Source organism: Uloborus diversus, chromosome 10 (assembly GCF_026930045.1).
Source record: "Uloborus diversus isolate 005 chromosome 10, Udiv.v.3.1, whole genome shotgun sequence".
Classification (NCBI taxonomy): Eukaryota; Metazoa; Arthropoda; class Arachnida; order Araneae; family Uloboridae; genus Uloborus; species Uloborus diversus.
Genome location: NC_072740.1, coordinates 39,995,132 through 40,021,647, shown reverse-complemented (window position 1 = coordinate 40,021,647; position 26,516 = coordinate 39,995,132). Strand labels below are relative to the sequence as shown.

General features: G+C 31.6%; 1 protein-coding gene across 1 annotated transcript in view; it reads right to left on the bottom strand.

The window, feature by feature from the left end:
* Positions 1–26,516, bottom strand: part of LOC129231282 (zinc finger protein rotund-like) — a 539,800-nt gene that overhangs the window by 371,747 nt on the left and 141,537 nt on the right. Inside the window, exon 3 of the mRNA XM_054865569.1 lies at positions 2,641–2,741. Within this exon, the coding sequence (XP_054721544.1) occupies positions 2,641–2,671 (31 nt within the window). The 5' untranslated portion in view covers positions 2,672–2,741. The remainder of the gene's footprint in view (positions 1–2,640; positions 2,742–26,516) is intronic.

Sequence of the window (26,516 nt, the reverse complement as noted above, 5' to 3'; positions counted from 1 at the left end):
TGCTAGTGCAAAAAGAAAAATCTTAAAGCTTAACACATCTATTGCCGGAAGTGTAAACATTCCTTGTTTAACGCAAGCCTTCGATCCCAAATCCCGAAATTCACAGGTCGTTGGAGGATTTCTACAAACGCCGAAAGCAAGTCGGAATCAATTTCTGATGGCACAGAGATTATTTTAAGAGGGATTCTTTACAAGATCACATCAAAGTTTAAAGCCAAGGGAATGAAAATTTAAAGCACGATTTTGGATGAGGGGGAAAAGGTAAAGCAATTCAATCTACAGGAGTTGAAGGGGGAAAAAGCGAGGGAGACTGACAGAAAATGATTTCAGATGGAAGATAATTTTTGATCATAAAATTACTTCAATAAAAATAGCTTTTTAGAAATAAAATAGCGTTAGTTGCAAATTTAATCATTTAAAAAATAAATGTAATATGTTTTTTCAGAATAAATTCACAACTACTCCAAATGCTTTCCTAAAAATGGCATTCAGTATACATATGTATTAAAATTAAAATTTATAGATGGGCTTCTCACCTAAATGTTAAGCATACAGTCTATTGAATGTTTCCAAATTTAACAGTTAAAAAATAAAGTATTACGTTAATAAATCATCATCGTGGGAATCACTTTTTCTCAAATAAAAATTATTTATCCAGCTAAGTTGAAAAAATTATTATAAAATATCAAACTTATTTTTAAGTATCAGAATATCATTAATGTTTCTCATAAGAAATCTTACTAAATTTATATACATATATATATATATATATATATTATTGTTATGATCATTACAACCATCATCATATTATTTGTTCTTATCAATTCGTTATTACATTCAACATTATTTTACATAAAAAGCTTTAAATTTTTTTTATTTCTTCAGCTTAATAAAACTGCATAGTTGAAATACTGAAGTTTAATATTAGTTTATTAGTATCATTAATAATAAACTAAACCCCTCCTAACGGACACCCCTCTTATGCGGGCAATTTTTATTTCCCCGATTCCAAGGCAAATAACGTTAGTAAATCCCTGTTCTGTGGACACCTCTCTTTTGTGGACAAAAAAATTTGTCCCACTAGTGCCCGCATTAGAGAGATTTTACCGTACATGAAAGTATAAATTGAACTTTTTCTTTGAGGCTATGAATTTGTATTGTATTTATATCATTTATATTCCTTTTTTAATATTACATGAAAAAATTGCATAAGAAAACCGAATCTCAACACTGAAAACTACGCTACAATTAACCAAGTTATATTTACGAGGGGAAAAAAATTATGTATAAATTCCACCACGGTAAAGTTAGAAATGGATAAGGTATTAGTACAGATTTAAAATATTTATAAAGTTTGTTTCAGAGCCCTTCTTACCCCCCCCCCCCGCCCACAAGAAAAGGAAAGAAACGAGTGAACACTAACTTATCATGCATCCATATGCGTAAAACGTTGATAAAAATAAGTAGGTTTTCTAATTCATAATTAGCACCAGGTCGATTCTTTGAACAAATTTAAATCTGTAACGTCAAACAAGGAAAAAGACGTGTGATTTTTACAAAATCGACTCGTTCCGAGATCGTTAATTGTGAAATTATCAGAAAATTACAATATCAAATAAATTTATGACATTTTTTATCGTTCACATAAGTAAAACTAGTTAACATATACATATAAAGGGAATCGTAAAATAAATTCCGCGACCAAGAACTAAAGGGGGAAAACAATAAAAAAAAGTGCGGAAATAACTTCGTCATAGTATAAAAAATTGACATTAGAAAAACCCAGAAATAGAGCTATTTTTCTCAGAAAATTTTTCAATCTCGTTTAAGTTAACAACGCAACTTACAAGCAAAGGAAAACAAGCCATTTGAACTTTTGAAAATTTCCAGCTTTATTAAGTTTAATTATTGAAATGGCTCTTGCCAGAAAACCTTAAAATCAGTAAACTTTTGATACTTACATCAAATTAATTTAACTTCTTTTGTTTCAAAAAAAAAAAAATACTGTTGTATTAGTAGATATTTTTAACTATTTAGTTTCATAGTCACAAAAAAGTGCATTTTACAATGTTTTTTAATTTAATAAAACGCCTTCCAAGACTTATAAAAAGTGCGGCATTAATAAAAGTGTTTAATTGATATTTTAAGACAATAGTTTTGCAACTCAAATTTTAAATTTGGTGTCATATTTTTAAAAAAATAGTATTTTTGAAAGCAATAAAGGCCCAAAGAACTAAATAATCAAATCTTCCCAAGAAAAGCTACGTAGCAAAAGAAAAAGAAAAAAAATACAACCTAAACGAAGGAAAAAGGAGAAAAACGTAAGAAAATAATTCTTTGTGTGAAAAACTTTGGTTCATTTAATATGACAATAGTTTTGCCACTTTTTATGCAGGATGATGCTAATTACTTTCACAAAAGCTCGTGCAATGTTTTTTCACTTACGTACATTAAACGGATTACAGTAATGTAATTTAAACCACAAATAGGATATTTTAAATTATTTTTCATTACATTTGCTATAAAAACATCAATGTTAATAAGAAAACGAATTGGAAGATTTCATTAAAAGTAGATTCTTTACAAACATCATTTAGTGTTCAATTACAAATATTAAAATTAATTGAAAAGAATAATTACCTGCGTTGCTCGCGCGTTGCTGCCGAACCATTTGGAAGAAAGTAGTTACTTTTTCTAAGCTAAATCGAAGACTTTGTTTTCACCTAAGGCAACAAGAACTCCTAAATGAAACAGAAAATAACATATTAGTACCGAAACTGGAAATGTATATCAGATAGCAACATAACAATTGAGGCAGTGAGAAGCAAAGGGATGTAAGTGGCAAAATTAAAAATTTGGAGATGAAAAGTACAAATGGTAAATGAACCTCTCCTCTGTCTTAGGGCAAGAGATAGTACTAGTAGTGCTGGTAGGTAGGTAAGTAGGTAATCATTTTTATACTGCATGATTTAGAAAAACTTATCAATGAAAGTCTACTTAAGATCTTATCTTTAAACGCGCTTTACTTAAAACTTGAAAATCTCCACTTACATCCCTTTGCTTCTCACTGCCTCAATGGTAAATTTTAAATAAAATCTGCAGTGAAAATTCTAAAAGCTCTACAAAATCAAATGCCTAGTTTGATGTTAAAATATGCAATTCTGTTTACAAGTTATGAAAAATATAACATAAAATTAACTCAACCGATCGTGCATTTTTTCTTTGCATGATGACCAATTGCATCCTACTGCACAGTAAAACCTCAAGTACTTCTAAATAAATCCATGAAATAATATAGCAGTTGAAAACAAAAGCAGTTTCTACGTTATGGTTTAAAGTTGCATTTAAAGGGCCATTCCACGAAAAAGTCAACCCTTTGTCTTGCACGTGACGGTTCATACATTTCATTAAAAAGTAATAATTTTAAAGGGTAATGGCGAAATTTTTTGCTTAAGAAATCACACACAAATTTGCAATTTGTTGAGTAGAAAAAATTTGTTCATTAATATTTTAAAGTATTATTTTTAATGAAACATATGGGGCGGGACAAAATATTTTCCGTGGAATTGCCATAAAGAGTTGTATTCTTTATTTTATGAAAAATGTAAAGAACTTTCGAATTAAGATTACGAAAATTGTAAATTTTAATTGCAAATGCTTCAGTAAAAATTTAAAAAAAAAAACACACACACATTGGAAAATGCTTTTTAAATAATTTATTTGTGAAAAATAGAAAATTTTGACAGAAAAACAATTACTTCTAAAAACAGAAGGTACATTTATAAAAATTAATTATTGATTTAATATTTTAAAATAATATTATGATTGTTTCCTTATTTTTTTGTTATTAACGCAGACCAATTCACAGTTAGAGAAAATAATAAATTTCACCAATAAAACAAATCACAGTGTGATTTGCCTTTTGTTTGAAATGATTTTTAAAAAAAAATAATAAAATTACTGAAACAATGGCTACATTAAAACAAGAAGGGAAAAAAAGAAAAGTACGATGACTGACATTCAGTATCACTGCCTTATATTTAATCCATCTAGGTTTGAAGTAACATAGAAATACATCAAGAAATCTCTGAATATATTGAATAAATAAATCCCGGCGCATCACACGGCTATTCATGTTTCATATCACCTTTGACCCTGAGCTGTACGAGCTGATCCATCACCATTAAAAAGATGCACCTTTTAAAAAGAAGCTCATATCACTGCCAAGATCAGCTCGGAAGCCAGACGAGTAACTTTTCCCCAAAGGGATTTCTCCCTCCATTTGCCTTTTCTTTTTCTTTTTTTGCTCTCCCTTTTCCCATCATTTCTCCCTTGTCAAGGATGGGCAGCTAAAGTAGGGTCATCCAACTGACCGGAAAGAGCAACTGTCCTCCTCCACCAATTGCTCCCAGATTTATTTATTCTTTCAAATTATGATTAATGAAAGTATTAATGACTTGATAATATTCCTTATGTCTGTTTTAAGTCAATATTAGCGAACACGAAAATTTTTTTCGCAATTGTTTAGAAAATATTTGCTAAAAACTTCGATACACACGGTTTTCATAACAGCCTTGCGACTTTTTAAGAAAGTATAAGTGAAGCTACCTGCACATTTTTTATATTTACATTTTTTTAACGGAATGACGTACTTCTGAAACCCTTTTCCTTAATCTTTGAAAACTGATTGAAATGTTCATTAGAGTTATTTGTTTCTCCCACAATATTAACACTTCATATTGTCTAAGAGTTGACACCCAAATGAAATACCCCGTACTTATCCAGCTTAGTGGAAAAACATGAAGTGACTGTAAAAATTGAAAGTTTCTGCTCGCTCCTTTTCTTTCCTAAACGCAACCAGTTTTTTTTTTTTTTAGTACGCTGTTGCAGTTGTTGCAAGAGAATTGTTGTAAAATATTTTGAATGTTTTAGTTAATAATTTCGTTTTGGTGTCAGTGGTCTTTTCCATCTCAACTTGTCCAAATCGGTCAGTCTTGTCTCGTTGTCTTTATTTCAAAAGCTAGAGGGAAACAGAAATACTGTAAATTTAAGAGTGAATGTACGTTAAAACGGCTAAAAAAATTTCCGATTCTTAAAAAAGTCGCAATCATGATCGTCCACATAACTCCTCAAATGTTCCCAAAAAAAGATGAACGTATCTCAACCGTGTCTCCATTATCGCTAAAGAAAAGCTTAGCCTACATTATTAAAGTTTGCTGTCTGGGGTTTAATCTTTTTAAAACTTTAAAGCAAACTTATTTTTAAGTCGAAATTTATATATTTATCAAACAATTGGATAAGAAAAATAACACTGCAAGATCTTAAGGGACTTGGAAGACTGACCAGGTTTTGTCCAGTTTTTTTTTTTTTTTTTTTTTTTTTGTTTATCTCCACTATTCTAAACAAAAAAAAATCAAAATCAAAATTTGAAAAAATCTCAACGTTTTCCCAAGAATATCTCCGTTACCTCTAAATCAAAACTTCGTTGCTAAAATTTGCAGCTTTAGTTAAATTACAAACAAATAGATAAGATACTGCATAAAATTGTCATGCATTTTTAACAAGTGAGGCATCTATATCGTTCGTAATAAACTCTTTGACGTAATTCTCAATCTCAACTTTAACGCAAAGACGGGAATGTTTCTTTAAAAATTGTTTGATAGTGAAAGCAGAAGAATGCATGTATGTGTAAAAAAAATAAGGCAAAAATCAATCGATATTTTATCACCGAGACTGCAAGAACAACAGATCCTAGTGTTTCATTGGTAATCAATTAGCTGATTCATCGACTAGCGTAATCAAATTACTAAACATCGATTACCCTTTACAAAGTCTAGCTATGCATGAAGATTAAAGGGGGCAAGTTTGGGCAGGAATATACCTTGTTTCTTGCTTTTATGTAGATGTAACAACGCACATAAGGCAAAGGAACATGGAGAAACAACTACAATAAGTCAATTTTCAATCTTGAACTTTCGGTTACTTGAAGTGGTTTTAAGTGGACATCCATAAAACGAAGTTTTACCCCTCAGCAAGTATTCTTTAAACGTAGAGCAGAAACATAATTGTCCGATAATAAAAACTAACACGCAAATATAATGGCAGCAATAGCTTATGTTTGAGACAGTTAACTTAAGTTTTGGTATGGTGTCATTTTTTTTATTGATTAGAAATTATTGACTCTATATTTCCAGACTATATTTGTTGATAAGTTTTTTTCCTTGTAATCATTTCTGAAAACATTTTGCTTTTAACTTATTTTTATTTCCTTCTTTTAGTTAAATATTTCATTTACTGACCAATAAATAAAAAAATATATACTCATTGTTTGGATGGAACAATTGTAAAATATACTTCAAAACATTATTTATTTTTTGTTAAAAAGTTTATAACATTATGTTACTAAAAACTAGTAATATACTAGCGTCCGTTACGTTAGAAAATGATTGTAGCAAAACAAAGTTAAAGAGTTGTACAAAAAATTTAAAAGAGCTGTACAGTTTTATTCGATTAGAAATTGTATTAACTACAAAAATAATAATAATAATAATAAATGGTCTCGGATACTACAGCATTAACTGTCTTTCGAAAAGCTTTAAATATTACAGCTATTAGCTTTAAAAAATGCTTACATATTTTGAATAAAATAATTACAAAATATTTTCCTTAAAATTAAATAGCAAATACGTATTGCGTATTTATCATAGAAAATACGCATAAAATGTGTTAATTTAAAAAAAATTCTTTGACAAAATAACACAATCGCGACCGTTGAACTAAAGTCACATCACTTTAAATTCTATTTATTCCTGGTTGCCGCTGATGACGTGAACTCTAGTCAGCTCTCTGACTGTCAGAGTCCCATATTGTCATTTACAGCCAAATGCAAAAAAAAAAAAAAAAAAAAAAAAAAAAAAAAACTCAGAAAACACATAGTTACAACATTAATGTTTTGAAACATAAAATTCTTACATTCGCTCAAAAAATACGCATTTCCGGTTGCCATTTTCAGATCTATTTTTGCTAATAATCTGAATTAAAATTAAAAAAAAAAAGGGAAAGAGACGCTGGTCGCGAAGACAAGTGCAGTTAATGGTTTGTTTTGAACGGATTTCTTATGAGATATTCATAGTGAATTAATACAGTATACAAAGGTAATTGCATCTAAATTACTGTTTTCAAAAATTAAATTTATAATTTTCGAAAATCTATCTCTGTAAAATATGAAATTGAATTTAACGCTTGAATCAATATGGAACACTAATTTCTCAAAAGCTTTTTTGTTTTTTAACAAGTATCTTTGCACATTCTACCGAGGGTTTAATGCATTTTAAAGTAATTTAAAACAATAAATCACTATTTTTTAAGAGAATCAATTTTTGAAGTAGAATAATGTGATCTCATTTCAAATTCTCATTTCAAACATGAAACAACAAAAAGCAAGCAAAGCAGATTTCTTGCGCACATACTAATTAGTCTGACTTGAATAGGTTCAGAAGATAAAACTGAAATCCCAAGACCTAGGAAACTACTTCTGAAATAAATTTCATTGGAATGTTTAATTTCGGTTTAGACCCCTATGTGTCCCCCTCGACACATTCAGTTTACGGAAAGGCGCATCTCATTAAAACCCAACCTATTTAGTCAAAGAATACGCTTCTTTGAAGATCGAAAAGAATACGAAAAAAAAAACAATTTTTGTGAACAAAGTCCATGAATAGTAAACAAAGTGAGGACTTAGCGGCGCTGATGAACTTGGGTGAAATTCTAACCAAAGACAGTCTGAATCTTGGATGCAATTAATTGGCTACTATGGCAAAATACAATAAACAGAGGCCGTTGAGGATCTATCAATTGATTCTGCAAACTTCCTGGTGAAGAAGCAAACAGTGTAAACTCTGAGAAAACGTGAACGTAACTGGAAAAGGAAAAAAAATCTTGCAAATGTTTTCTCAGAATTAGGCTGTTTCGGATATTTTTTAACTTGTTTAAGTGAGATTTTTTTTAACCAAATTGTTTCCCTGACGAGTCTCATTTAAACGCAGATGTCAACGAATTTCTGCAATTATTAGGCACCACGGTAATATCTTATTTCTTTTCATCCAGTTTAGCGATAGCATGTAATCTCCATTTCCTTCATTAGGACCCAACAGAAAGGTGTTTTAAAATGCATCGGGGCAAAAAAGTGATTAAAACGCTTAAAATTAAAACACTGAAGTAGACAACGGGGGAAAAAATCACTAAAGAATTTGTACGCGTCGCAAATGAAGAACAGAAAGTGATTTTCATTAAAATAGTTTTAATTAGAATTTTTCGTTAGGTCCTCATGAGGCTGGTCATTAAGATCAAGACGATAGGTCATTCCAGGCCTTGCTTTGGGCAAATTCTTTGATTAAAAAGATCAGAGCGGGAAGTTAAACAAGTCTTGGTGCCATATTATTAAAAAAGAAGAGGAGAAGAAAGAAAGTGATGAAACCAAAAATCATTAAGGACTGCTGACAATTTGGAGCGTGGGTTACTTCCGTTCAAATTTTAATACGGATTACAGGATACAAAAATCTGTCGCTACGTTTTTTTGCTGATGACTCTAAAATGTATCACAAGTTGGGTAGATAAACAAAGGGGAAAAAACTTAGAAGAGATTAAACCTTATGTGTCAAGCAACATATTGATTAAAACAATATTACTGATTAACAGCAGTAGAACGGAAGGGTCTACATGATCTGTGGCACAATATGAGCTTTGATTTTATGATGAAGACACATAAAATGCTTACGTTTTGTTTTGAGGTTACACAAAAATCAGGATACCTAAAACATTATTAGAAATATAATTCATAATTACTTACACTACGAATCATATTAAGTTGTTTCGGTAGTCACGATTACAGAAAACAACAACTTCGAAAAGCATTAAATGTTGAACAACGTTAATTATTAATGGGATATAACCGATTAACAAAACTAAGATATGTACATAGTTCGAGAAATAACGTTCAATGATTTTTAAGGAATTCCATCAGAGTTGTTTCAAAAAAAGTTAAGATTAGTTGAAAGATCTCTGTTATGTGGATTTCTAAAATACTCTTTTACAAACTATGTTAACAAATTGTATTTCAAATGTTGCAAAGGGATTTTTCGGTTACCAATATTAAAGGCAATGGTGAAGCATATTTATTTAAATAATGCTATAAATAACTGATAATAACTAAATAACGTTTTTAACTCCATTAAGACTGATTGTCGGTAAGTGTAATTAAAGGAAAAACTTTAAAAAATACATTTTTTAAAAATAATATCTTGATTAACAAATACAGAACTAAAGCATCAGCATGATTGGAAAAACAATGCTAATGAATTAATGATACTTAATAAAGTTATTACATTATTTTTTACATGATCAGTTTAACAGCAATAATAGAATTGTAAAAGTAAACCTTTAAATGTAACAACAATCACTTCAAAAATTACAAAAAAAACAAAAAAAAGACTCTTTACACTTCAGTTTCTGTTTGAAGAATAAAATAAAAAGCAGATGTTGAGCAAGAAAAACATTTATTTCTAATTCAACTTATCAAAACAATGTTACAGAATAAAAAATTAAAACTAATACGGAACAGGTTTACATAGATTTTGAAAAAATGAGGCTTAATGTTATCGAGAGCTAAACTATTTTACTTTTAGAGAAATTCACCCCAGTAAGAAAAGACCAAAAATTCATTTGAAAGCTATAGAGGAAATTCAATATTTAAACAATAAGTGGGGTAGATACATTTTTAGAGAAGTTTTCCCTGCATAGCAAACGATTGTAAAAAATTACACGTTTTACTTTGAATATTTTTTATTCAAAAAGATCATTATTTACTGCTGATTAAATAATAAGTTCTTACTAGTACGCAAAACTAATACAGAGAAAAATTAAATTATTTATGCATTCTAGTTAAAAAATACATGCCTTTTCGGAAATATAATTTATTTACATGCCTACGAATTTATTAAGATGTATCTAAAACTTTACAATTTAGGAATGTATCAGTGCTAAATGACATAAGACTATTTAATAAGCAATACAAGCTTGAGTGGACAAAAAAAACGCAAAAAAACTCAAATTTACATTATCTGTGCGAAAAGGCACAACTAAAAAAGCTACTCTTATTTTTCTGGCACATTTGCTAATAAAGGAAGACGAAAACTAAAGACTTAAAAAAATTTAAGAAACCATATCAAAAAGCTATTTACAGCACTTAGAAACTAAGGCGCACCATATTTTATTTTAATAATCTAATGACTCCAATAAAAAATTAGAGGAACAAATTTATAGCAAAACGGTTATAAAGATTGCAATGTATTGGCACAGTGAAAGAGAGTGGGTCAGCCACTCCTCTAGAGCCGTAAGTTTTAACACATAATATAAAGTTTAATAATCTGTTAGTTAATGCACGTGAAGGGAGTTATACTTCCCCCCCCCCCCCCCCCCCCCCGGGGAGAAGGTAAATTCTGGCTGTGCTAGTCCTGCAGAGTATTAGCTAGGGAAGTATTTCTAATTAAAAGGGTTTTCAACAAAATTAGTTAGCCCCATTTACCGCTCTTTTAGGCAGAAACATGTAAACAAAGATGAATTTATACTTTTAATCGTGATTTTTAAAAAAAGTAAAATATTTGGTGAAAAAAAAAAGTGTTTAAAAGATTACGGATAAGATGCTAAATTCAATTTTAAGATTTTAGGGACAGAAAAATTGAATTAAATAAGTAATACTATGATGGATAAAAGCGTAGATGAAAATTATTTATCGATTCATAGAAGAAGAAAACGTACACAAAAAGGGTAAAGTAATGATTGCAATGTTGTTGTTGTTTTTTTCTTTTACATTATCTAAAGAATATTTGAAATAATATATATCGTTTTATTTTGCTTGCAGCAATTCAAAAGAAAGTACTAATCAATTAGCACCCATGGTCCTGATTTTTTACGCCGCAATCTGAATTGAAATCAAACAACGCCTCTTACTAGCAGAAGATCAGAGTAGGTAATGGAAAAAAAAAAACTTCTGAAAGGAAGTTTCTTTCCGTTATTATTATTATTTCCCCTTTTTGTGGCAAGACAGAAATAAATCATGAGGAAAACATCCCACGGCATGTTCCAAGGTGCAACAAGAAGGGGTCGCTGTTCCAAAAGGGCTTGAAGATGATGAAAGTCCACGGAAAAGCGTGTGGCAGTGGAAAGATTTGGAATGGGAGATATTTGTGTCAGGGTTGCAACAGAAAAGAACAGGAAAGGAAAAAGAACACGGAGTGGGTGGGTGGAATGTGAGGGCTGTGCGAGTATCGATTAAGTAATCAAGCGGAGTATTTGGAAGACCTAGGGGTCCTGCCCCAGTTGAAAAGCGAGCAGAAATCAATGGTAGGAAATGACACTGGGGTTTCATCTATATTACCCAAATTCCCCCAGTTCGAAATTGGAAGGGTGCAAAAACGAGTTTGATGACTGTTAAGATCCGAGGATTGAGTTAGAAAAGACTACATTAATTCAAGAGAGCTACACGCACGTTGACACGAACTACCACCAACACCGGAAAGGTTGGCAAAGGGCTTCAATCTTCTAAGCGCGAGGTATTTTTCAACTTCTCCTTCCCCCTCCCTACTTTTTTTTTTTTTTTTCTCCAGGTTATTTTATCTCGCTCTGGCTGGATGGGAAAAGGTCCCTTTTTCCGAAGTGTGTGTGTGTGTGTATGGGGGAAATCTGTTCAAACTCGATCATGTTTGCAGCACGCGGCGCACCTGGCCATCGCGTGGAAAAGCGTCGATGATATGGTACTCATCAAGGCGATTCTTTTTCGCATTTTTCTTTCGAGTTTCTGATCCAGGCAGGTCGAGAGGGGGGGGGGGGGAGGGGCCTGCTGGATGTCCATCGTCTTCGGCAGAGGGAGAAAGGATGTAACAAATGGAGCTATTGAAAATGCCGTTAAAATGTAATCATGTCTCATTACGAGGATGGGTTTAAAGTTGGGGCAGAAGGGCGTATGTCTCGACACGAATTAAGTATGGGATAGAACAAGCACGCAGGAAGAATTTTCTTTCTGAGGGTTCATCCTACGGACCAATAAAAAGAGGGAAATTAGGACTAAAAATTGACTACTTTTTAACTTTATGTGGAGGATTTAAGTTGAAAAACAACTGATAAAAAAGTAAACTTTTTTTTAGCAAAGATTTTTTTTTAATGAAACCATAAAACCTTAGCTGTACAGCTACGATGTATTTAAATACGGAGAAATACTAGTAGGAAGCTAAATATAGTATCTAAGTTTATTTTGAAGAAAGAAAATGGTAAAACTTAAAAATAAAAATTCATAAATTAATTTTTTTTGGAAGATAATTGACCGAAATCTCTTCAATATATCAAACTGATCAACCTGTGACATGAGAAAAATCGATTCTTTGCAGCAATATTCCAAAAATATTGCATTATTTTTTTTATTATTTTTTTTTTAATTTATTTATTTGTTTATTTTTCACATTTTAGAAAGGGAAAAAAAATATCTTGATACTCCATTGAAACAACTGTATCGAACAAACAAATTCTCCATTTCCTCATGATTTCATTTTTTTTAATAGTTTTTGCTTCATTAAAATTGTAATGTTTACTTTTTAGTAATACTACGTAGTTGAAATCGCTTTAAAGAAGTTTATGTAGCTTTAAGAATATTGTAATTGATTATGTCAATTAATAAGTCGGATTCACAACAAATATTGTAACTAAACTCTGGAAGAGTTAAATTGTTTTGAAACCATATGAAAAAAGAAGCCTCTTTAGCCTACTTTCTCGTAAAAGTAATAAGAAAGAAGAAAACAAAATATGAAAAAATTCTGAATGCTTCTTTAAAATATTGGTACAAACAAAAAAAAAAAGATTAAAAATAAACAAAATAATTAAAAAATATCGAAAAATTAAAAATTGGAAAATAAAGTTCTGAGATGGGAAAAATGTGTGTCTGTCGGTGGGCCAGCCTGTCTCTCCCCCCCCCCCCCCCCCCCCCAATAACTCTGGAGTGAATCGTCCAATTTGAATAAACCTTTTTCTATTCGAAAGATCTCGGGGAGGACTCTTCATTCCCATGTTTCAATTTTTGAACTGAATATATTTTTTTTCAATTTTGAACAGTTCAAAAAAAAAAAAAAAAAACTTAGCAGCAGCAAAGTAAAAAATAAAAACGTCAAAAAAGCACAAATTGCAGATTACTGCAGACACGTGTTTCGGCAAAAAGTAAGGAGCTTATGGATGAAAAGGTTTTGTCAGATGTATTTTCATCCATAAGTTCATTACTTTTTGCATTGAAAAAGGCGTTCCCTGTAACGCCGAAACACGTGTCTGCAGTAATCTGCAATTTGTGCTTTTTTGACGTTGTTATTTCCTACTTTACTGTTCAGCACAAAGGTATTTATTTATGTTAGCAGCAGCGTCTACGGGGAAATTTAAGGCAAATATAGATTCCGAACTTAAAGACAGATTAGTTTCAAACAAACTTTATAGAAAAAAGCTTTCGATGAAGAACATAATTGAAAATATCTTTTTGATATGAACAATTTTTTGTTCAGCTTTGAACAGTTCAAAAAGCCTTAACATTAGCGCCTACGAGAAAATTTAAGGATAAGATAGATTCCGCACTTAAAGGTGGATTTGCTTGATACAAACTTTGTTGGAAAAAACTCTTGATGAAAAACTTGCTCCCGACGTCGACTCCGACGCTTTGGCCGAAATTCAGACTCGGGGGTGGGGGGGGGGGGGGGGTAACCAACTCTAATTCTTAGAAATCTTCCACTCCCAACTCCTTCATCCCAAAATCAGTCCGACTCCGCAAGCACTGGCAGAGTTGTGAACTTGGAGAGAAAAATGACCGGCTTCCAGTCTGAATTTAAATCCTTCTACTCCCGACTCCGACTCCTTTTCCTCAAAATCAGTTCGACTCCAACTCCCCAGTCCTGCATACCCGTTAACAGTTACTAGTTGCAATGAAGCATGCCACCGAAGTTATTGTGCTTAATGAATGCGAGTGATCATTTTTTCCACAAAAAGGATCAGTGAAAGTTTCGTTTCAAAAATTTAACAACAAAATTTTAAAATGAAAGAAATTTCTTCTTCGGAAATCATTTCGCGGAAAGAAAGCACGGCCACTCTTCTTGTATCAGTTTCCATTAGCAAACCAATCAGGAGAATTCTTGAAGAAATCAGCCAGCCAACAGCTTCGATCATTACATCACCTGTTTAGCTCCAGAAAAAGAATGGCAAGCACTTCCATTTGCAAATACAGTGCCGGAAAATTAGCTGGCAAAGCATTTTAAATTGGAGTTATCCATTTTAAGCACTCGCCGATGCTGTGATACATGCGTCATCTCGCTAAGCGAGAAAATGAAATAACAGGCATTCTTAACGTAATCATTAGATACCAGGTTTGTCGCTTCTTTTGCCCATCCATAGATCATGTACGAGGAGGTACGCACTCAAAAATGGCGATTCTCTTAATCTAGCGTGTCATCTATGGTGTAATAAATTGTCGTCGTGCCGGAAAAAGTGAAATACCTTCAAGAGGAGGTGTCAAGAGGAGAAATCTGTCACAAAAATGGCGACCCCCCGATTGGAAGGCAGGGAAAAAAAACCGCCGATACACTCTCGTTAAATGTGGTTTGCCTCTTACTTACCTTGGCCATCGCTCAGGTCGGACAACGTGGAATCTCGCTTTATCAAAAGTGTGAGCTTTGTTTTCCATATTAATCAAAAGGTGGGCTGGCTTTTTCCAGCGTCACCTCCAAAAAGAAAAAGACCAGGTAAAAAGCGTGGAAATGGTGTCATAGCAGAAATGCGAGGAGCGGCGTAGAATGATGCCTCTCGCTTTATTCAGATTTGTATATTTAGTTTTGAGATTCTTCTAAATTAAGGGAAAACAGCGCGGCAAGGCTTCTGGTATTCGGGCGCGATTTCTCAAAATGTCAGCTTCCTGTCCAGGATTAGGCGCCTGCTTCTGAAAGAGGGGGAACTTTTTGTCCAGTGTCTTGCACGGAGATGGATTTACTCATCATCAGTGCGCGCTTCCTTCCTGAAACTGCATATCTGAAATTTTAATCTTCGTCGCGTTAATCATTTTTTGTAGCGCGTTGAGATTTGCCCAAGTACACTTACCAAGTAAAAGAATTCCTTAACTATTCCCGCACTTTTCGGCAAATGAATGCGGAGCCTAAAAACAAAGGAGACATTCCTGTTTCCGGAATAATTACCTAGCGTAGGATAGTATTTAGCACCACTGCCGAAATCTCAAAAATGTTTAATTTGGGGAGCGCAAATACACCCTCCACATCTCGCGACTCTATCGAATTGCTATAGCGTGGCTAGCGAGATGACAACGAAGTTTTTTTTTAACCTCATTACATACTTCGCAAGCAGGAAAATTATCATCGCATTGATTGGCGGGAATCCAATGCTTTTGTAGCGCGGAATTAAACGGAGGATAATAAATAAATATATTTTTGGATCACAACTGTAGCAATGTTTTAATCTCGATGTTAGTGTCATTAATGACAGTAACAATAGAGTTAAAAGGAGAGTTAGAGCAGAAATACAGATGATTGCTAACAAGTGAGCTATACAAATTTGCAATTATTTTATTTTCAAAGCAACCAAGGCCAAAGGATAATAAATGTGACTGTGCTGTTTAAGTAGCAGGGTATAATAAAATCGTGTAATAAATCTACGGGAAAAAAATCTTTCGTTTTTATTTTGAAAACGGGAAGTTTTTTTAATGGAATTTACAGGAAAGATAAAATCCTGATTTTGAAGAAATTCTGAACTGAAAAATTTATAAAGAAATTGTTTATTTTTTTCCTTCTTATTTTTTTAGTCGAAAAGAATTTTTCGCCTTTATAAACCATTCGTATTTTATCTTTTCTATTTACAACTTACGAGAACAAATATTTTTATGCACTTTTCTTTCTGTTTTTTAGATTAACGAACTGAAGTATTAAGACAGAAATAGTATGAAAAAATGTTTTAAAACAGTGAACAAGGGAATTCAGCAAAATTGGCGATAGAAACTGAAAACACAAGTTTCTATGTGATAGAGTACTCTTTAGCTCGGCGATACTTTATTTGAGAATCACGGGCCACATGCGACCAGAATGGCCCCATAGAGGTAGTTAAATATTTCACAAGCTCTGCTAAAAGAATAATTTTCTACAGGTCCACCCTAAACCAGCATATTTTTCATTTTCATAGGCAGTTTCAGTTTAGTTTTGCCCAGAAAAAAGGATTTTCAAGATTAATTCTGCTATGCGTCAAAGATAAGCATTTTACTTGTTTTGTTTTTTTTAAATTACGTATATTTTTTTTATATAGAAGTTCGTTTGAATGAGTTATCAGGAGTATGCTTCCCAGCAAATTTTATGACCTGACTGTTCCTTTTGTGCATACAAATTAGGATTTTCTAATATATGTACATCATGCTCGAGTTTGGAATTCAATCCCTCAAAAACAACTACAATAGATTGTCTAAAAATAACTCGATAATAAAATACGGAAAAAAATACGTCAACAGTCTCTGTGAAATTTTATTACGGAAGATTAATCTTCGCTCGATTAATATGCAATATATGTTGAGCACAGTTTTAAAAAATGTTTATATTTTAGGGTTTTAAAATGTATGTAATTATTTTAAATGACGTTAAGTTAAAATAATTTGATTAATACGATTCTTCATTAGTTTCAACAACATGACCGAATTTTGAATAGTAATTGGTACCTTCACATGGCACCGGCAAAGAAACCAGAGACGTTATGACCACACACTGTCTCACTTAAACCATTACATTTACACATACTGTATTAATCTTACAAAAATGAATTTAAGCGTCTAAGCAAGCTTTCTGTATAATTAAAGTCTTAGAACTGTCATAACTTTTGTTTTCGTTAACGATACATTTTTTTTTTATCAGAAAAGAAATTAACGACCTATAGGAGCATTAAGTTAATGCGAATGTTTTGCTTACACTGAAAGCAACTTCCAGGGATAATATTATCCAAAAACAGACGTTTTTTGGCAGAGGCAAAAATCACTTAACGCGGGAAAATGCATTTTAAGGCATTCCTTAGGCGGCTGAAAATAAATTGATTAGCAATGTCCCACGTGGCTTCGTTTTCAGAAAACCTCTATTTAATTGATATTGATGAGATATTTATTGAAATTAACTACAAAATGATAAAATTGCAGACTGGGGCTAATTTAATTGATGTGTATTCTTGTTGCGAGATGATCTATCGTGAAAAACTTCTCATTAGTTAAATTTGACTAATAAAGTAAGTGTTTTATATGTGTAAAAAAAGTAAATAATTACTGAAGCATAAACGACAGTTTTAAGACTATATACACTGTATCTATGACTTAATATGACATTCTAAATTGCTTAACTTGGTGTGTATACGTGAGTTGAGTCCATAATCCTTAAATTAATAAAAAATAATAGAAATTAACTCATTTTTGTACAGGGAAAAGTACAGCAATTTTGCTCATTAACATTCAACAAAATATTTGTTTTATACATCAGTCTTTATGTCTTGGAATTTTGCTAGCTCGGATTTGGTTTTCTTTGGAGTTACTGTACATTAGTTTATTTTTCCCTTTTCTATTTCATCACGTAGTAAACCGATTCCATATGTTTTCCCACATATTTATTTATTTATTTTTAAGCTTTTTTTTTAGCAACAGTAAGACTTACATTTAAATTATGAATTTGGTTGATAGTTGTTCAAACGTACCAGCTAGTTATTACATATTTACACATTAATGTTCAAAATGTTTAAACATAAGTGAAGAGATCAGTGGATAAAGGTATTAACTGACATTTTTTTAAAAACTGGTTTTGTTGATGGATGAAAGTGTAAAAAGATTATTTTTCATGCAGCTCACATTGAAAGTTTTACTCTGTGTATTTCCAGAGATCCTGGATGATAAAGGTGTTGTCTAACAGAAAACCGTAAGTTTTCTAGTGGTTAAGAGTGCAATTTGTCAGTGATTGGTTAAACATATGATTCGTCAGTTAACACCTTTATCCACTGACTCCTTCAATTTACAATGCCATATAGGTACAAACAAACAATTTGACAGTGATACTAAAAAAAGAAAGATCAGAGTGAAGAAAATCAGAGCAGAAAACGTCTCAAAAAAATAAAAAATAAATAAAAAAAACACCGATTAAGTACAGTTATTTCCAACAAAACGCAATTCATTTTTCACAAACACAAACAAAAATGTGATAGTAACCATTTTTTATATATGGAACAAAATGCGGAATTTCTTGAATGATTTCAGATCAGTACGCTTAAACGTTGCTATCTTTAAACGTCGCAACATAAATAGCCAAACAAAAGCCTTCAGAAATAATTTCGAAACCAGACAGATTAACGATTGCGCAAGCAAGTGCTGGTATTAGCCACCCCAAACGTCAAATCTCCTTCAAGCTTCAAATCCCGAACAGCTGATTCTGAGCTTTGACGCCACTCAAAGGCGCATTACCCAAATGGATAGTGTAAAGAACGGTCAGTAGTAAAAGAGCCTAGAAAAGAGAAGAATCGTTGGTGTTTGGCAAGAGATATCTCAAATGTCAAGAGTCTTCCAGCAAGTAGGATTACGGAAACCATTCCTATCGACAAAGACTGGCCAGATACAATCGGAGTGTCTGTTGCACGCAAAGGAAAGGGTATTAAGGAGAGGCAACCGAAACTTCGATCACTCTCGCAAACAAAAGCTTTATGTGATAACAATCAGTGTGCCGAAAACAAGAAATGTTTGAAAATTTAGTTTAAGGAGTGTCTAAAAAAGTTTATGCGTTTGGTTTTTTTTTTTTTTTTTTTTTTTTAAACTGAACTTAGTTAGAATGTAAAATTGAAATAGAAAAAAAAGTACAGGGATACATTTTTCGTGAAAACTTCAGAGCAAAATCATTGTGAGAATAGAAATGTAGGTCATAGTTAACTGACACATAATGTAGGGGAATGTGGGGCAAGTTGAAATGGTGAAATATTCACTCTGCTTTTAGCGCCACTTATTTAGTAATATTTTAACTATGTAGCTACACATGTAGTCTATTCCATTCAAGAAAAAATTGTCTCTGAAAATCAAAGAATTTGAATATACAAGCAATTTTCAAAAATTGATACTCATATTGTAATACTTCGTTGTAAATCAAAAATTATTTTTTGGTTTTATTGCATGATAAAGTTATTGTTATTAACATTTTAAATATTAATTGAGATCGACTAATATTCAAGCTAAAGTGCAGTATTTATTTGTTTAATATTAAGTTTATCTGTATTGTAAATGTTTTGAACAATTAGGCAAGTCCATGAGGGACAAACTGGATGGGGGGCAAAGTAAAATTGTTCATTTCATTTACATATTCAGTCTTTTATCAAATCATTTACGTATTCATTTAATTATTACTTAATTTACATTCCTCCATTTAATAATCCCCTTATTTATTCATTCATTCGTTCATTCTCTTGTTCATTCCCTATCTTACCATGTGTATATTCCCTATTTTATTCACTCTTCTATTATTTTTTTTTCGTTTTTTCTTTCATTCCATTTTATTTTTTCATTAATACTTTTATTTACTCATTTATTTGGTCAAAAGAATCTTTAATAATCGAATAGAAAATATTGCATTAGGAAAATATTTTATATTTCATTTTGCCAAATGGGGGGGGAGGGTGAAAAATTGCCATCTTTTTTTGGAGGTATATTGTTCTTTCTTCATGTATCGCAATTTTCAGAACAATTTTCCAATTTGTTCATTTAAAAAAAAGGAAGTTATCTTAACTATTTCACTTTGCTCCACATTCCCCTACTTGTCCATGAAGACTCTTATTCGTTTGCCTACTTGGAATTTCATACTGAGCATTTAAAAATAATATAACTTTTTTTTTAATATAGGAAAATTATTCCATAACGATATTTTTTAACACAAAGATTACTAAATATGTTTGACGATATCTCATTTTATTGAGCTCAAATGCCTGCACCAATTTCTATGCTTTAATATTGTCAAAAACCATTAGTGATGCGTTGTGCATAATTCAGCTCTTCGCAGTTTTCTACAAGTAAATATGAGCAGAAAGTTGACATTTTTAATTAAAAATGTAACAATGCTTTTGAGCAAAAAAAAGTCAAAAATTGATCTATTTTCGCTGAGTCAGTGACAAAATATTTTGAAACATTTAATTTTCGGAAAACAAGCACTACATTTCTTAAACGTTTCGAAGTAAACTCAAGTAAATCATTTTGGTAACCAATCCATATGAGTTGAATAGAAAATACATTTTATTACTTCTGAGCAGATGTTAACAAAAGTTATTTTTAAAAAGTGTAGTGACGATAACGCATAAAGCTTGCTGACATAAAATTAAGTCTATGCCATCAGGCTTCTCTTTATAAACCTTGCACTTTAAATAAAAACGTTTAACAGTATTCAAGTCAAAAATTCGGAGGGGGATGCACCGCGTATATTAAGATAAATAAATACCTTTATGCTGAACAGTAAAGTAAGACAAAACAACGTTAGAAGAAGCACAAATTTGCAAATTGCAGCAGGCACGTGTTTCGGCGTTACAGGGAACGCCTTTTTCAATGCAAAAAATAATGAGCAATGGATGAAAAGACATCCGACAAAAAGCTTATGTCGGATGTCTTTTCATCCATATGCTCATTATTTTTTGCATTGAAAAAAGGATTCCCTGTAACGCCGAAACACGTGTCTGCTGTAATTTGCAAATTTGTGCTTCTTCTAACGTTGTTTTGTCTTACTTTACCCAGTATATCATTTAGACTGACCCAATCTTCTTTATTTTTCAAGTTTTTCTCTTTCTAGCTCTTTTGTCAAACTACACAGATCAAAAATTAGTTTATTTTCTAGCGGAAAAAATTAATAGTTACTTCTATTAGTTTTAACTAATGTTCATACTTTATTTACTTCGTGTGCTACTTGATACACTCTACTTTATTTTGTAAACTTACTTCTCTAGTATAGCTATTTGTAGATTTTATTGATATAATTTGTATTCTCAGCATTTCGCAAGAAATGATTACACAGTATTTTCAAAGTATGAGAAATTATATTTAGTTAATTTATTGATCAACTTCTAATAAAATGCAATTAAAACGAACTGTCCTCCTTCGCTAATCCATATCTTTGAAAACAATAAATACCATTGATTATTTAGTCGTTTCTCCGGGGAGGGAGTCATCAATTGAGTGAAGTTAATGAAGGCAGTAAAAAAAAAAATTGCGAAGTTCCAGACAAGCATGTTCTTAGAAACGAAACCGAAAAGCACTTAAAAATTGTTCAACTCTCGCGGGGTGTAGCTTTCGATTTTAGTACATTAAAAGGACCTCCAAGAGATTCATTTAAAAGGGACAGAAAGAAGAAAAAAAAAAGTCCACCGTTAAATGCATTCGAAGCTTTCCTCTTAACAAAGGAAAAGAGGACCCTCCAAGAAATGGATAATTGTGTTATTGAGCGCGCTTCTTAAGACATTTGAGGCAGAAAAACTGAAGGACCGCAAATCCTAGAAATTGATATTCAGTCTCGAAAACTCGGAGGACACCCTTGTAGATTCGTGCCATCCCCCAAGACTCATTAGAAGCTTTACGCTGATGGATCATTAATAATGATCCGAGGCCCTACCACCAGAAATCTGACACTTTGAGGTCTAGTAATTTTTCACAGCCTGCAAGAACGTTGCCTCCCAGCCCATCAAAAAGAGATCGCAATTAATACGTATTAAAATCCAGAGAGGAAAGCCCGAAAAGCCGCTTGTGCTTTCAGAACTAGTTTCGAGGAGCGGTTGTGTTATTAACCAGTCACTCGACGCTCAGGTAATGCGTGGGGGTGGATGTAGCAGACCATCTGAGGAAAAAAAAAAAGTCGATAAGAATTGAATGAAAACTTAACTTTTGATGCTTATGTTCAGTTTTGCAATACTGGAATTCTATTAACGACATTTTGATTCCTGCGTTCAATTTTGCATTATAAGAATTGAATGACTTTCAAAGCTTATGTTCAATTGTGTATTAAAAGAATTAAACGCAGATTTCGTTTTGAATGCGTATGTTCAATTGTGTATTAAATGAATCAAACAAAGATTTCATTTTGAATGCTTATGGTCAGTTTTGTTTTCAAAACTGAACTAAAAGTTAACTTTTAACATTCAATTTCAATTTTTTATAAGAAGAATCGAATAAAAATTTCCCTATTATGCTCATGAGCATAAGGTGCAGTACAAGGTAAATGTATAAAGTGAGCTGCTGTTTACATGCGTGAATTCAACTTTGTAGAAGCAGTATAGTAAAAAATGTAGTTTTTCAAGCTACAAACAACTACAAACAATTACAAAAACAGTTTAGCTATGGAAACATAAAAAAATATGAAATACGTATATTTAATACATTCAATATTAACTTCACAAACATATGCGTTATGTTAAAACATAACTGAACAGGCACGTTTGTTTGCAATAAAAATCAAAATAAATAAAGATAACTGACCTATATGATGATTAAAACTAATGAATTTATGATTAACAGAACAGTTGAACAAAAATAAAAAACGTTATCTATCAATCAGCTTAAGAACATTTTGTTATCTTTCTCAAGAAAAGTACAGATGCATAAGGTAAACTGACTTTTTTAGTCTTATATCTTAGTAATAAATTGGCTTTTTATACATATTTCGAACGTATATAAGACAGTTAGTTCGGTTAATAATTTAAAAGACAAGGTAAGGTTTCCATACTTCAAGTAGGCTCGAATAATAAAAAACAGTAAATACGTTAATTACTTTAAAAAGCGAAGTACGATTCCCATACATCCTTAAAGCTTCTGTCGGATGTCTTTCCATCCACAAGCTCACTTCTTTTGCAATTAAAAAAGCGTTCCTTGTAACGCCAAAACACGTGTATGCAGCAATATGCAACTTCATGCAATAAAATGTAGTTAAATCTTATTTAAATTTTCAAGCACAAAGGTGTTTATTTAATTCTTATGGTAGTATATTTATCATAAGTGTTTCGATCATCATATTATAATATAATATGATGATCGAAACACTTATGTAACACCTTTTAAGTAATGTTATAACAGAGGAAAATGACTTAAATAATATTAAAACCATACGGATCGTATAGTTGACCTTGAAAATTGATGGAAAATTTGATAGAGCTCGATGTTTTTAAGATTTCTTGAGAACAGTGAAAGAAAGAGGAATCTGAACAAAAGATTTAACAAATAACGCTATTGTATCCTCTATTTTTATTTATTCAGCTTGGCTCGAAGTAATTAACACAAATCAAAATAATAAAATGTTCATGTTTTCACTAGGTTTCGTTGAAAATTAATATTTTATGACTAATTTTTATTTTTTACGAAGAAACAAGACAGTATTATGCGTCACAGAGAAATAAAAATATTTATTTCAAACTGTAGCACAAACAACTATGAAAGAACCCGGAAGGATAAACTCAACGAATAAATCCTAAACATTCATAACACAAAGATTTCTATTCGCAATAATTTTAATGAGTATTTATTGAGTATTTTTCTACTAAACAACAATTTCTTTAACTAATTGGACAAACATAAAAGGGGAACTGAAGACTAAAAATTGGATTCAGAGTACATAACTACAATATCATATTTATAGCACAAATGAAAGAAAAACTAAAATGTATTTCCCAAGAATTCATTTCTATTGAAGAATGTCTGAGCTGGGATTCAGATAATCATCCGAAATTTCTCTTAGCAAAGAATAAATGTTTTTAAGCCTGAAACATTCAAACCACGTTGTCTTTAAATCTAAGTAATTAGTGCATAAAATTTTGAAATACAGGACAAAAGGTATTTACCCAGATAGTTTTGACAAATCAGAATTTAAATCAAGGGAGAAAATATTCAAAAGATGAGACTACAGAACCCAAGTCCAAATGATTTTTCTGTAAACATAAAAATGCTTTTCCTTTCACAATTTTTTAAAGCTTATAATAAATAGAAAAAATAGGAAAAATTGCTTTATGAAAGTACCTAATGACCTTGGCTAGAAGCTTTTTTAAGCAGGGTGTCAATGATTTAAATCAATTAATTTAAATTATCATTTAAATGTATACTCATTCTTAACTTTTTAAAGTTCTCATCTTTTAGTTAATTGCCAGGGTTAGGTTTAAAATGGATTGTGCGGCTCCTGTTTTGAATCTTTTATTTCGTAAACATAGTTCGGGTACATAATGTATAAAGTGAAATTTCTTATTTTGCCGCGGAATAATACGTGTAGTTTGTTGGTATATAATGTTTTTATTTGTAATACAGAAGCAATATATGTTTCTCATTTTTTTGGTAATGTTCGAGTACAAACTTTTAGATGAGGTATACGTTAGTGACGTATATTATTATTACAGTCTACATGAAAGGTGATTTCCGTCGGGTCTTACTTATGTGACTTGGGAAGGTAAACGGAAGTATCTGCAGAAATTAGATTTCGAGATATTTGAAAAAACGCGTTTTTGATTCAATGCTAACGATTGGAAAAAGTCGGAAATAGACGTTTTTCTCGCGCCTTTTTTCCAGCGGAAACCAAATGAGCAATCTTGAGCAATCTTCTACAGTAAAACTAACGTACAAAAGATGACAAAAATGCAAAAAAAATGAAAAATTTGCAGTTGCTGCCCTTTACCAGCCCACGGCAGTATAGCCATATGTAGCTACAGTACGTGCAGAATCTTTAATTTTGAGATAAAGTTCCTTGTTCAGCCATACTGGAAAAAAAATAGTAATCTAACTCTTAGAAGTAACATCAATGACTGTTCTATATAGTCAGTGAAACACATGGATATTGCGCAGTATTTTTCCAACTCAAAGGCAATACAACTATGTGCACCTATGTCATACCGAGGATTAAGCTTCCATAGCCATACATGTCGGCATAAGCTGTTTTCTAAACATTACAACTCTGGCATAGAGATGTACAAAACGGGGCTAAAAGGGAAAAAAATCGATTCATTGCAGTTATCAAGATCAGGGAGGCATTTGCAAGCAGTAAACATCTTTTTTAATTACTCTTGTAAGAGGAGAAGAACTGCGGAGATTGTTTTTGTTTCCATTAAAACCGGACTTGAACCGTAACCGAAAAATACCCCATTTCTTCCCTCAACAAATGACGTTTATTTATTGGCTGATAAATATCAGAGGGCGGGGAGGAAATGGTCCTTAAAAGAGAAAATTTTTCCTATTTGAGAGCAAAACTTGATAGAAAATCCCAAAATCAAATTCGAAATCTATCTTCCCTTAATGAACGTCATTCCTTTTAACATGCCAGAAACTGAACATTAATTACACGTTGAAAGTCCTAATGACGGCGAAAAAAATTCGTTAACAGCAATTAAGTCACTTATTAATTACGTTATGATGAGAAATAAGCTTTCGTTAATCTGCCCCGAAAGCCTCCCAAAAGTAATAAAATTAGCCTAAGTATAACCAAAAGTTAATAGGATTTTTTTCTCTCTCTCCGCTATGCTGTCATATGCTGGCTGGAGGATACTGCCCGGTGTTTAGCACCAGCTGATTATAAGAAGTACTGCAGAAAACATAATAAGGGACAAGAGAGGGGAAAAAGTTTATTTTTTAAATTTATTTGCATCAAATCGCCAAATAACAAGGACAACCATATCAATATTTTTTTTATTGCTTCGTAATAATGGCACTTTTTATATCCATTTCAATTAGTTGTAAATAAAGGCCACCATATAAAATTCAAAAACTCTTATATTTACTCTATTTTTCCGACTTCAATAAAGAAATGAAGACGATATGACTAAAAAATGAAAATTCTTTATAATTAACTTAATAAATAATTTATTTATATTTTTAACTTCCCAAAGAGACTGGTGTAGGTGCAAAAAAAAAAAAAAAAAAAAATCAGTAATCATTTTCAGTAGCGGTAAAACCACTCCTATGTTTTTATACAATTATTTTTCCCTTTATAATAGTTAGTACCAGATCATAATATTAATCACATTATATTTATTTAGAGCAACAACTTACACTTTAACCCCATACTGTGATAAGTAAGCGTTGAGTTTTAAAGTTGAATTTTGCTCATAACGATAAGCTTTTCAATCAATGAATTTCCCAATAAAATTCAAAAAATGTTTTTGATTTAAATAAAAACTTTAAAATAAGATTTTTAAGAGTCGTTTATTTTGAAATTAAATAGGAATTTTCGATAAGGATGAACTTATTTTTCTTCGAGGTATACTCTCGGCCTTTTTCATTTTGATTAGGTAGTATCTCAGCATTAAGCACAATAACATCTTTACTTAATACTGCATCTTATTTTTGAAGGTCAAAACATCTTATCTATCGTCTTACATCGTATTAATATATGATATTACGAATTCAATGTTAAAAACATTTCTGATTGACGAGATATGGA